Here is a 14,039-nt window from a genome sequence, read left to right on the forward strand (position 1 = left end):
CCCACATCGGCATGAACAACATTTTTTTTAAATTTTTTTACAGTTGTAGCAATCAGAAAAGTCCTTGCTCTAAATATTTTAAAAGGAGATACCAGAGATTGGAACCAATAAAAAGTAAATTCTATTTAATCCATAAATTTCAGGGAATTAAGTATACGTGCCTTTTCCAGTGGTATAAATACCTCATAGAACGGACACGATTCGAACTCGTCTCTTCGACACTATCCATTTTGTGACCTGCTTTTTTGTTGTGCTTTATTATCCGCTTATACTATTGGGAGTGCTATAAAACACTAGTTTCCGCAATATATGGACAATATATTGATATGTGTTCAACCGATCGTATATTATTACTCGGTAGAAATGTGCATTGTGTTTCGGCATCAACAGGTGCTAATATAATTAATTGCATATAGGGAACAGCTTTTTTGGCCAGCTTCATTCTATTTTTGTTATTGGTTTTCTCGATTCTTCCCACAACACGCAACTTAGAGGAGATACAACGTGAAATGAAAGAAATGTTATCTAACCGACTGGATTCGAATTTGGTATATACACGTCGCCAGTCGTCATTGTTATACATTTTATCAGTCATATAATCGGCAAATCCAAGGAAATTCTTTCATTTTTCACAGATTTGTATGATCCGAGATAATTTGATCTTATCTTGACACCAATATCTATTTAAAACAACACACTTTTACATTGGTATTTACCTCCAGTAGTAGATAGGAGTCATTAATATTTTGCATGGAACAATGATCATACGATTATTTATTGATGCATGCGCTGTCTAGCTCAAACGAAGATTTTTTATACCTGTTCACCTCTCATTAAATGTTACCCCATTTTATGGTATTTTCCATAGTTAGTACTTTCTATAGGTTGATGTACAATAATAATGTTTGATCGCAGCAAGAATTGTGCAGGATTTGTAACTAAATGAACTAGAGAAATTCTGGTGGAGTCTAAAGATAGAATTTCTTTAGATTAAGTCTTTCTATACAAACAGAAAAATATGCTGAAATCTCATGATCACCCACCTAACACCCTGCTTGAAACAACAAAAGAATCATTCTTAATATCGCTAATATCCTTTTCTCAATTAATAACTTTTCTTAATCTTATTTTTGACCCTCATATAGAAGTATTTTCGATGATGGCTGCAAGATATTTGAGGTTTGCTCTAAATTCCTGATGATATAGAAATTTTCAATATTAGCTCTCATCTTTGATGATAGATCTAAGATGCCAATATCCGAGGTTTGGTTTAAGATTTAGATCATGTCTACATAACGGTGATTTCTGCGTGAAGTTATATGACGATTTCCAGTGTCGTCTTGAATATAACAATAACCCCCGATAGAGTAATTTATTGCTGATAGAAATTCAAATAAAGAAAATTTCTAGTGAAATTTTTGATGATTGCCTTAATGATTTTATGATTTTTATGATTTTATGACTTTTATGATTTTATGATTTTTATGATTCTATGATTTTTATCATTTTATGATTTTTATGATTTTATGATTTTTACGATTCTATGATTTTTATCATTTTGGTATTTTTTTCATTTTATGATTGTTTTATTTTTTTTATCTTTTTATGTTTTTTTTATCATTTTATGCCTGCAGTTCTGTAGCAACGGCGACATACTGGTATCCTGTCACAAGCTTGGTACATATAATACTATGATCGTACAATATATTATTTGTTTAATAAATGCATTCTTGTTCAAGTTGAGAGGTGGCATATATATATATATATATATATATATATATGTGTGTGTGTGTGTTTGTGTGTGTGTGTTATTTATTTGTTTTTGTTTGCTATACTTTTGAATGAATTCAATTATTTATACGAAAGCGCATTTTTACCTAAATGCGAGTTGGGAATAATTTTCCCTTTTATCAGTTAGTGCCCCCAAATAGGAAGTAGCATATATACTGTTTAAAATATAATTATCCACTGACATGTGTTTCGACGTATACGACTCATCAGAGTGGCTGAATAAACTATATATATATATATATATATATATATATATATATATATATATATATTCACTACCCGTAAATATAGTTTTAAAACTTATCCCTAGGTGTCTGAAGCTTTGTTCTATTTAAAAGAGAAGAAGACCGTTGTTCGCAGACAGGTCCACAACGTTGAAGCTTGCCATGTATGGTTTAACCCTTGACAGAAAGTCATGCGAAGACCTAAACTGGAAAGCGCCTTTCGCTGTAGTTTCCAGTATTTCGTTAATAAGTTGATGTAGACCGTAGGATGAATCGCGATTTTTTTACCATTTTCCTCACTCCAATGACATTTCATGGTTACAAAAGGTACTATATCGAGAATTAATGACATGTTACGCTTCGTATTTAGTTGTGAAGCAAATCGGATGGTTGGCAGAGAAGATTTGCTCTGAGTGATGTTTGCGGCGCTATTAGAGATATCTTAACAAGCTTCATGTTTTCTATGGAGATTTGTTCAAAATGCGTTATCTCTAAATGGTTTGTTAACTTCCAGCTACTTTTTGGTACATTTCTATAATCGTTTTCCTTTTTTTTCTCACAGAAACTGGTGGAGATGAGCAAGAAAGACAGTGAGAAAATTCGTCTAATTCAAACACGAATTGGTACAGTTTGGACTGGAATAATGAAGGGATCCAGATTCTACCGAAAAAACGACCTCCAAATGCATGTAAGAATGAACTATCTTATTTTATTTGTAAATTTAAATTTAACATTAATGTTGGTTGATACTGCATTTAAAACTTTATACCTCTGCCTGCCCATCTGAGGTTATTACGTGTGTGTGTGTGTGTGTGTGTAGTCAGCACCAACCCTATTCAGGGTTTAACCGGCTTTATGTTCCATGGGAGTATGAAATTCACAAGCGGTCCCCAGTCGCATGTATATCCCCGTTAGGAGATATGACGACGTTAGGTTTTTGCAACTTTTTTGCAGGGAGGGGTCGACGTCCTCCTACATACAGCACCTGGACTTCCCAAATTGGTTACCCATTTTAGTAATGACCAGGCTCAACGTTGCTTAACTTCGGTGATCTGACGGGAACCGGTGTGTCAACGTGATTATGCCGTATGCGGTTATTACGTAGATAAATATGAAACCGTAAATATGTCGTATGAGCTTATTACGTAGATAAATATGAAACCATAAAGGTGTACCTATTTACTATGCCTCCCCACGGGACAGAGTTAGACACCAGGGTCGTTTTTTAACGTGGAGAAAAGGTACAAAAATAAAAATTGTCTCAGTCGTGAAGGATTTCTCCTCCATCGAAAGAGAACAAGAAATAGAAGTGCAGCATCTGAAGAACAGATGGTATTTATTTGCTCCCCCACCGAGCAAATTAGGCACAAGGCCGATTTTTAATGTGAGGAGTTAAGGGGAAATGGGGACCAACTCCCCGGGGAGTAGGGGAGTTGGATAGTGACAGTTGGTATGAAGGGTTGCCACTACATTGACCAACGTCTTATATGTGAGGCTGCCCACACATATGGTCTTTGCTTGTAGTATCTGCCGGAACAGATACTACACTTTGATCCCGGCCCGAAGTCCAAGAGATGGTGTTTATTTGCTCCCCCACCGAGCAAATTAGGCACAAGGCCGATTTTTAATGTGAGGAGTGAAGGGAGGGGGAAGGGAAAAAGGGGACCAGCTCCCGAGAGGTGGGAAATGGGAGCCGGTTAATGGTCAGGCATGTGGGGCTGCCCCCACATCTGGTCTTTGCTAGTCATAGCTAGTCATAGCTTGCATTATCTGCCGGAACAGATACTACACTTTGATCTTGACCAAAAGGCCGAATGCCCGAAGTCCAAGAGATGAGTCCCGACTTATTGCATTTAATTTAAATGAATCTTAGACCATATTTTAGATTATGTTAATTATGAAAACTAAACATATTTTGAACTTTTTGACAATCATCTAAACACTGCATTTTTAGACCCCTTAATTGAGTCTTTACCTCTTATCTTACAATTCGAGTCTTAAAACCAGATTTTTTAATATAATATATATGGCGTAAAACCCATATTTAAAGACTCTCTATCGATGCCTATCAGCTCTTGAAACCATATTTTACGACTCTTTATCAACGCTTAAAACTAAAGCTAAGGAGGCAAACTTCCTAATCCATTAGTCTGCAATGCTGATTGCGAAATAACGTTGGAAATTGTTTTATTTAAACAGATTAAAAAATAATGCTTAATGCGGGAACAGTCGTTTAGAAGTCGTTTATGAAGTTCTGTTTGGACACAGCCGCTAATTCCATAAAGAATTTCAAAAATAAAAGAACGGATAAAAACACGAAAATGTAATCGCCCAGAAAAAAAAAGAAGTACTTGAAAACCTCCTTGCTAGATATTTCGGCAGAAAGTATACAAAGATAAGAAGTTATTCTCCGGACCAATTTAAGCAAACTACTTTAATGCTGCCTCAGTATAGAAAGATCTCTCGTTACGGTCTGTTGCAACGAAAGCAAACTGAAAATAATTCTGTTTTAAAAATAACAAAGTAGAATTTGTTTTAACCGAAATAACCGTTATAAAAAATGATTAGTTACGACTTAATGTGTTTAAAGAAGAAAGTTACAATGTCAAAAAATTACATTACATCACCCTCAAAATAAGTCAAATATTGTGTTTTAATTAAACAAAATGCCAAATAAAAATAGTTTAATCCTGTTTAAATGTTAAAACATGTAAAAGATGTAAATGATAGAAAGTTTTTTTCTTTTTTCTTTATCGCCATTGGATTAGAATTTTAACCTTCAGTTTACTTAAACCTGATAAAAATCGAAATAAGGAAATTGTTTTTTGTTTTAATATAAATTATAAAACAACCCCTTTAAAAAGACTATCGTTACGTGTATGTGAACGTCAAAACTAAAGCTTACGAGACAACCTCCTAATCTACTGGCCCACAACAGTGATTGCGAAATAACGTTGGAAATTCTTTTCATTTAAACCAATGCAAAACATACTGCTTGACGCGCATGCGCAGTTTTTGAAGTCGTTTAGAAAAACACAATTTCACTGACCCCCTCTACGTATAACACTTTATTTCTATACGAAATAATTGACTATTTTTTCTAATTCTTACATATTATCCAGTCGAGTGATTGCTCTATCAGATGGCATCAATCTGAACCCGGTCCAATTCGGATGACAAAAATTTTATCGAGGCATACAAATATACACACCTTCATACACACTAACCAGATTTTGGGATTTATATTATAAATTTTATTGGACTACATATATAGTAATGATTTAAAAAGTTAAAAAAAATGACTCGTGCGGCACCACTGAGAATCAAAGCAAAAACGTTTAGCTTACGATTTATGTTTTCCTTTGATGTCAATGCTTGACCTATGAAGACATGTTTGCTGCAAAGCTAAATATTAAAACATTAAAAACATGAGAAGCGTAATAGCTATCTATTACGCGTCTCATGCATATTCGTAATGCCGTCGTTCGACTTTCACCTGGCAAATTCCATTTTTTTTTAATTTTCACACTTTAGCACCGATTTTCCCCGGCTAAAACCCAAATATAAAGTTTCGCATTGTTTCATGTCTGCACACTAAAAACCGACAGAGGAATTTGGTACGCAAAATTTTTGAAACAAATATACATACGCATACATTAATATATATATAGAAAGAATGTTTCAGTTTACTATAAACGTTTTACGCAGTTATTACGCCAGTACGAATCCTATAGAATATTTGCATGAATATAATTACACGTAATAGTTACCAAAAGATTATCACCCCGTTAGATAACCGAAAAAAATAATAGGAAATTAATTAAAATGAATGTTTAAAAGAATATGCAAATTAGCTACGTCTTTTGCATATGAATACACTTCCACGACCCATATATAAGAAAGATATATATTATTTTTAAATAAATAGAAAAACACTTTTTTTATATGAATAGCAATACACACACACAAACCAATCTCTAGGAGTATAGATATGTTTAATCATATAGGTATGCTATAAAAACTAATTTCATAAATACCATTGGGAATGCTATGAGTCGCTGTTATTGTTCATCCTGTGTAGGTTGAAACATTAGTATAGAGCAGATACTCTAGCTAGAGAAGATAAACTATTCTTATTGAAGCGTTACTCCGATTTGTCATCCGCGATCGTATACGTTTCAGTTGCATGGTGCAGAGCCTGCACTTCTTAAACTCATCACTTACCGAATAGAGAAAAATTGTTATGTTCTCCGCAACTATACGTCTATGTATAACGGTCAACAGATATTGCGAACTGTTATTCTGGTAACCGAAGGAATGCAGCACTAAGCCCAAATAGTAGTATTACTCAAACTAGTTCCTTATTCCAGTAACGACTGTGGTTCCGCTAAATCCTAATAACTTCATAAACAGAAAATACAGCATGTGTACTGATTTACCGTCTCAAAATGAATACTCTAGAATTTATGCCGGAAAGAAATTGTTCTATGTTCTCTCATAAAGCCTAGCTAGTCGGAAAGCTATCGACTAATAAAAGCGAATACTATAAAAAAACAGCCTGTATGATTAAAACCTGTCGTGTTCAGATAATAAACCTTTGATTAATACAAACTCCTGGTCATCCCTAGCTGCTCATTAAGTATACAAGAGTCATAAACTTCAAAAATGTTTCTCAGGGTTGAGAGAATTCCATGATTGCTTTTCTTAAAACCAATAATGGGGGAGTAGTTAAAGGAAAGATACAAAACGTGCACGGACACAGATATCATTAAACGCTGTTTACAATCGAAGCCTCTTTATCATGAACTCTACTACAGTAAAAGCAGAGTATTGACTTTTCTCTTTTATTATATATAGATCGATATGTGTTGCTATAGAATTGGTAACGTCCAAGATTTACATATAAAGAAGTACACATAGAGATCGAACAGCCACTATGTGCCCCCCCCCAAATTTTATAGCTTAACCTATATAGCTTTATAGCAAATAGTAATAATTTTATACTCTAGCCTATTTTAAGTTTAAGTCGAGACGTTGAAAATTTACAGCAGAATCAATGAACAGAAAGGGATTAATTTGAAATAACGAGTTCGACAGTAAAATTCCCGAGTTCGATAAGATACATCTGAAGAAAGTTGGAGGTTACATCGACCGAAACGTTGTAAAAATGACACCTGAAATGTGAATGGTAGTCCGAAATATCTAAATAATACAAATAGCAAATACTCATCTAAAACATTCGAAACGTAATGAAATAGTTGTATTCTTTAATAGCCTATTTCACCTTTAATATAAAAGTAAATCCAAGTCTGGATTCGAATCTAAGACAATGCATATGTGATTTGGGTATTAATAACGCACATGTAAAGAATTCAGGTATTTCGCAATTGATGGGTGCCATCAACTAGAATCGAAACAAAAACATATAGCTTTCCAGCGTTATTCGTTATCATATGAGCTAAATCTATATGCATATCAATACTAAAATATAACCTATAAATGTATATTTGCGCATGCGTAAAATGCTTTTAGTCAACTTACGCCTACCAAATTCCATTTTTCAATTTTAACAGCTTGTAGTTATTTTTATCGGCCAAAAACCAAATCGAATTTGTTTCACAAGTTCGATTCTCCTATATATCAAGTTTCGAATCTGTGGACCAAGTATTGACAGAAAAGTGCGGTAGAATCCGTTCCGCACACAGACAATGTCTTGTACATATATATATATATATATATATATATATATATGTAGTTAGATTTATAGTATAAATCTTATTTATTTACACTATTATTATTGCCTGGATTCATGGGTGTTTCAGTTGAGATTTCTTTAGAAATCCAATATCTTGAGACAGATCTTACAATGAACCAGATACTTCGTCGTAAAGTCTGACCTGAAAATGCTGAATTATCTTAGGATATCTGAACTGAAACACATATACATATATGCAGTCAAATATTCTTGTAAAAATAAATCAATACTGTGATAATGCTTTGCTTGTTATTTAACACTTTTTGATAAACGCCATTTACATTTAGGATACTATAGCGATAAAATCATCGTATACACACACAAGCACACACAGCCCCCTCCATATATATATATATATATATATATATATATATATATATATATATATATATATACATACATATGTGTGTGTGTGTGATTTAATTTCATCAGACCTTCCTACTTACTATTAAATTTTAGAGAATCCAGGCACAACTAATACAGTGATACAGTGCGCAAACAGAGACAAACATACACACATATACACAAATACATCCACAATATAAATATACAAAACTATTTCTTTACTGTATGTATTCGTGTGTGTGTGTGTGTGTGTGTGTGTGTGTGTGTGTGTGTGTGTGTGTGTGTGTGTGTGTGTGTATGTGAGAGTTACTGTGTGTGCTTATTTTTAGAGAATAATGATATTTATTTCTTTTGTCTTTTTTTTTTGGAAGGCCAGTAGGGAAAAATGTACAATTAAAAATATATAAACAAAAAAAATTCTCCAAACTTTTCTACAGCAAATATTTTCTGATAAAAGTCGACAATATTGAAGTATGTTTTTATCTTTACTTGTACAAAAGATTGCCTAAAGAAACACAATAGTAAAAAACAGACAAAATCCTGTTTAATTGTAATTTCAATCAAACAAGCGACAAAACCATTGACGAATCGGCGCCATCTTTTTCTTTTATGTTCATGTAACACAGTTTGTGGCAGTAAATAAAGCCATATTTACAGAGACGTTCAGCAACAGAAACTGAATTCTGAAGTCACATAGTCGCTAACACATTGATTTGATCATTTGATCAGGCTTACGTATATAAAATGATTTTACAAAATGGAATGTTTTCTTCTATTCAATTGCCTTTTTCTCAGCTAAAATATCTAATATATAAAAATAAGAGTTGCATTTTAAATGTTATGTGTATTAATGCATTAAACACATCAATATTTGCTTCTGTATAACCAGTCAGTTACGTAGCTTATCGGCTGTGTTCTTTACTATGCAGATTATTTAAAAAGTAAGGCCTCCTATTTTTTAACTAAAAAACTAAAACGTTCAAGAGCCAGAAAAATTGGGAATGGTGTTAATAAAACGATCGACCTTTTGTGCTCCAGAATTTATTTTTCTACATAGTCATCACAATTCTGAATGCACTTTTTCTAGCCTCTTTTTAAGTCCTAGTCGTAAAAGATCGGAGCGCACTTTGACTCACGTCTTTGTCCCCACTTTAAAATCGACGAACCTATCTCCCAACTGTGCTAATATCAATTGCATCGGCTTCGTAAACGTTCAACCACCGCCAGTGAATGATAATCGGTTCTAATTTTTGCTGCATGAAAGGTTTCAATGATGAAGCTCTGATTCTGACGCACGCTAATGACACGGGTAGCTTTCATAAAGCCACAACGTTAATATCTGTAACAGAGCGATTAAACTTTCAGGTCATAAATTCATAAATTCAGTCATCAAAAACACCATATTTGTACAAATTTGGCCTTTAAAAGACCAACTTGACAAGCCTAGACATATAATAATGCATATTATAATGGATATATAAGCATATAACCATAGTATGATAGATATATAAGCATATAAAAGTTATTTCCCTTAGATGTAGCCTCATTACGAATATAATAATAATAATAATAATACATGCTAGTTAGTTATGGTAGTTCATCCATGTGGATAACGACGTTTTTTTATAATTGACTGTGAATCTGTTGACTACTGCGAAACCCAATGTGTGATTTACATTGCTTTGCACAGGTAGAGCACAGAAAGACAGGATTTGGGTTTTGGTGGTGAGTGACCGCCTCTCTTTGGTGTCTCAGTGTGCGACACTCTGTAGCTGCTCGTTGATGCTTGTTGTTGAATAAGGCCATCCCGCTCACATAGTGAGAGCCAAGTCTCTCTGTCCGCAGCCAATGTCTCCAAACGATTGAAGGGGATATTACAGCGCTTGATGCAGTCTTTGTAGCGTTTCTTCAGGGAGCCGGCGTTTCGTCGGTCATGAGTGATCTGACCGTAGAGTACTAATCTAGTCTCTTTGAGGGCATCCTGATGACGTGACCCAAGCAGTGAAGTTGACGACGGATAAGTAACTCTAGAGGGGCAACTCCAGCTCCCCTGCATATCTCTGAATGGACCACTTTGTGCTACCAATAAAGGTCAAGGATCTGCTGTAGTTATCTGATGTGAAAATACTCCAGTATCCTGATATGACGGCGGTACGGAACCCATGCCTCGGAATCGTAAAGGAGAGTGGGTATGATGACTGCGTTTGGCGAACACGCAGTAATTCAGGCGGCCAAAAGAGGCGAGATTAAGGCGGCGCTGGACTTCATAGCCCAGATCGCAGCAGAATGAAAGATTGGAGCCAAGATATGTGAAGATGTTGATATTTTTTTAGAGGTATACCATTGACTGTGATGATTGGAGCATCATTTGGAGACACGTTTGGCAGTATTTCAATATTTTTGGTGTTGATAACAATGCCAGTCGGTGTTAGATGTTGGAGAGTACGTGAATACTGCGTTGAAGTCCGCTGGATGTATTTCTAGGGAAGGCAGCATCATTGGCATACGATAAGTCGAAGATGAACTATTCAGAAGTTTTAGTCTTGACCTGAACACATTTCAGGTTGTAGAGGCTGCCATCAAGACGGTACAGCAACGGTGGATAGCAATGACATCAGAAGGTTGAAAGTCACAGCAAGAAACCAAAGTGACGGCAACCAAGAACTAGTTGAAAATGACCGGAGCCAAGACGCATAGAAACCACGCTAGATGATCTGAAGATCACGCCTTCCCAAGTACATGATATTATAAAAAAACCTAGACACCTCAAAAGCATGTGGGCCTAACCCCATCCCGGCGGTGCTATTAAAAAATGCTCCGCTGAGGTCGCTCCTGTTCTCTCTAAACTCTTTAACAAATGCCTTAACGAATCTTGCTTTCCTGGCTGCTGGAAAACTGCTTCTGTGGTACCAGTTTACAAAAACTCTGGCGAAAAGCCTGGCCCATTAAATTATCACCCAATTAGCCTCCTCCCTCTTTTCGCCAAAATATTTGTGTCCTTAATTAATCAAGCTCTAGTCCACAACCCTACAGCTGCTAAACTTCTGTCTGACCACTAATACAGATTTAGGCAAGCCCATTCTACGTTTATACCAAGCACTGGATAAGGAAAGGCAGGGGAGGGAAGTAGCCCTATATATATCTAAGGATTTTGACATGGTATGGCACGATGGTCTTCTGATGAAAATAAAATCTTATGGTAACTGGACGAATGGTTAGCATCATTAGATCCTTCTTAAATGAGAGAAGAATCCAGGTTGCCCTCGATGGGCGTGCGTCCAAAAATTTTTATATAAATGCGGGAGTACCTCATTTTCATGAAAAATAATTTCTTTTATTTAAAAATTATAAAATCTTTCATTCTTAAAGAAATGTAAATTTCGTAAATAAAAACCGATTCTCTGACTCCCCCCCCCAAAAAAAAAATGGCTGAGGTTTAATTTTTTCGTACAAATTATACTTTTGTCATAAAAAAATACTAAGTCTTTTATACTGATAAATAAAATAGTTTCGTCATGCGATTATAATCCATTTTTTAAAAAGAAACTTTTGTTTTTTTATTTATAAAGAAATTTAATACAGTTATGAAATATTTAAAACACTACATCTATACTTTTAAATTTGCGTCTCCTTTTTTTTTGCTACATAATCAGTTAACAGAAAAGGGGCGTCATTCGATGTGTGGTCGCTTAGTTTACTTCTAATTGGTCGCCGCTTCTCATCCGCTCGATAAACCCAATCAATTTTACTCGGTCGAACTACAGTTTTCGATTAACTTTCAAAGATGAAGATCTTTTAAATATGATTGCGTCTCTATGCGTGAGATTTGCTGGCGTCAAGAGGTTATTGCTCAGTGGATAGAAATGGATGGGAGTGAGAGTTACGTAACTTTCCAACATAACAGTTTCCTAATAAACTGTGTATGCTGTATGAAAGCTTGATTCTCTCTTATTATAATGGAGCTATGGCGTCAACTTTTAGCAAAAACTGTGCAAATTTCTAAAAAGCAACGCTTACACCTAAAATAGAACTTATATATACTAATCTTGTGACCGAGAAATACATATGTAAACGGAAAATAAAACAATATCTGACTGAGCTTTAAAACAGTATACGAATAGATAAGTACGGAATATCGATCGGATTTAAATTTAACACTCTTACGAGGGGCGTGCAATAAGTACTGTCCCTGACCCACTTCCCATAGCAATAGAGCAACGAAACTTGGCACATTTATTAGTCTTTCTCTACATAGGAACAACCCAGAGTTGTGCATTTTTCCCATCGCTTGATGCAGCTCTGGAGACCGTTTTAATAGAACACCCCAGATTGGTCCTCCAACCACGATGTGACTTCAGAAATCAAGGTTGCATCATCTGGGAAACGTTTTCCTTTCAAAAACAACTTCATGGCTGGGAAGAGGTGAAAGTCAGAGGGTGCAATGTCAGGAGAGTAGGGAGGATGGAGTAGAATTTCATAACCACACGCTCGTGCTTCTGATCGGGCGATATGCGAGTTGTGGACGAGCGTTGTCCTGCAGGAGGAGGGTACATTTGCTGATCTTGCCCCGCCTCTTGATTTTGAAAGCTTCCCTTAATTTCCTCAAGAGTGAAGCATAATAGGCTCCTGTATTGTGGTACCCTTTGCCATAAAATCTGTCATAACTACTCCGTCCTGGTCCCAGAAGACTGTGAGCATGACCTTGCCAGCGGAGGGCTGCACCCTTGCCTTCTTTGCAGGTTGTGAGTCCAAGTGGTTCCACTGCATTGACTGGGCTTTGCTCTCTGGATCATAGTGATGGACCCAGACTTCATCCTGTGTAATCAGTCTTTTGAAAAACTTTGACGCATCTTCTTGGCACATCTCCAAATTCATCCTCGAGCACTCGACGTGTTCTCGCTTCTGGAATGGTGTGAGAAACATCGGAATCCATCTGGCAGACACCTTATGCATATGCAAATGGTCATGAATGATATTTTCTACAGACCCTGTTCTAATCTTGACATCTTGGGCTATTTGGCGAATAGTAAGGCGCCGATCTTCCAAAATGGCAGCCTCAACTTGATGGACAGATGCCTCATCAATGGCAGAAGGGGGGCGACCAGGTCTGGGAGCTGTTTCCACAGACTTCCAACCATGTTTGAATTCACGATGCCAGCGTTTTACAAGGTCATATGATGGGGCATTATCACCATAAGTTTCTTTCATTTTATCAAAAGTCTCCTGTGGTGTGCCTCCTTTCAAATACAAAAACCGGATCACTGCTCGACATTCGCAGGCTCCATTACACACCTGACTCAGTTTAAACACCTGTAAAACAGAAACCACAATTAGTTCAGAGCTGTAGTTTGCCACATAACCCGTAGACACATAAATCATTGCACATGCAAAATGTCAGCTAGATCAGATAACTGGAAGTTATTGCACGCACCTCGTAAGTTATACTACTACGCTTGATGTAGGTAAAGAAATAATAATAATAATAATAATAATAATAATAATAATAATAATAATAATAGAGACAATTACGATATTATTGTTATAATTAGTAATGTATATGACAATGATAGATAGTTGTCATTCATTACGAAATGTGATTACATTAAACAAGCTTTTAAAACAGAATATAAACAATGCGATTCGATATAATCTAAAATTCAACGTTTGTCAATGTTTACAAGTCTAGAATGAATACATTTTGGTAGATAGATAAATTAAACCACGATTAAGTTTATTGTTTAATTAAAAAATAAAAAAAATAAAATCAATCAGTGTTAAATACTACTAGCTAATAGAAAAAAAAAACAGCTGTTTTATTTTCGGATTTTTACAAGGGATGAGATCGCGTTCTTCGCAAGCTTCACCCGGATAACCTTTTTAGGAAACCGTTGAATGCTGTGTGGAATAGTAATATAATGTAGGCA

General features: G+C 35.5%; 1 protein-coding gene and 1 pseudogene across 1 annotated transcript in view; one reads left to right on the plus strand and one right to left on the minus strand.

Moving 5' to 3' along the window:
• The window catches only part of LOC145279914 (calexcitin-2-like), a 359,870-nt gene that overhangs the window by 277,736 nt on the left and 68,095 nt on the right, over nucleotides 1–14,039 (plus strand). Inside the window, exon 3 of the mRNA XM_080131471.1 lies at nucleotides 2,578–2,703. Within this exon, the coding sequence (XP_079987597.1) occupies nucleotides 2,578–2,703 (126 nt within the window). The remainder of the gene's footprint in view (nucleotides 1–2,577; nucleotides 2,704–14,039) is intronic.
• Nucleotides 2,989–3,107, minus strand: LOC145280391 (5S ribosomal RNA; annotated as a pseudogene).

The sequence above is a fragment of the Euprymna scolopes genome, chromosome 7, assembly GCF_053919585.1.
Source record: "Euprymna scolopes isolate OS-2025 chromosome 7, ASM5391958v1, whole genome shotgun sequence".
Classification (NCBI taxonomy): domain Eukaryota; kingdom Metazoa; phylum Mollusca; class Cephalopoda; order Sepiida; family Sepiolidae; genus Euprymna; species Euprymna scolopes.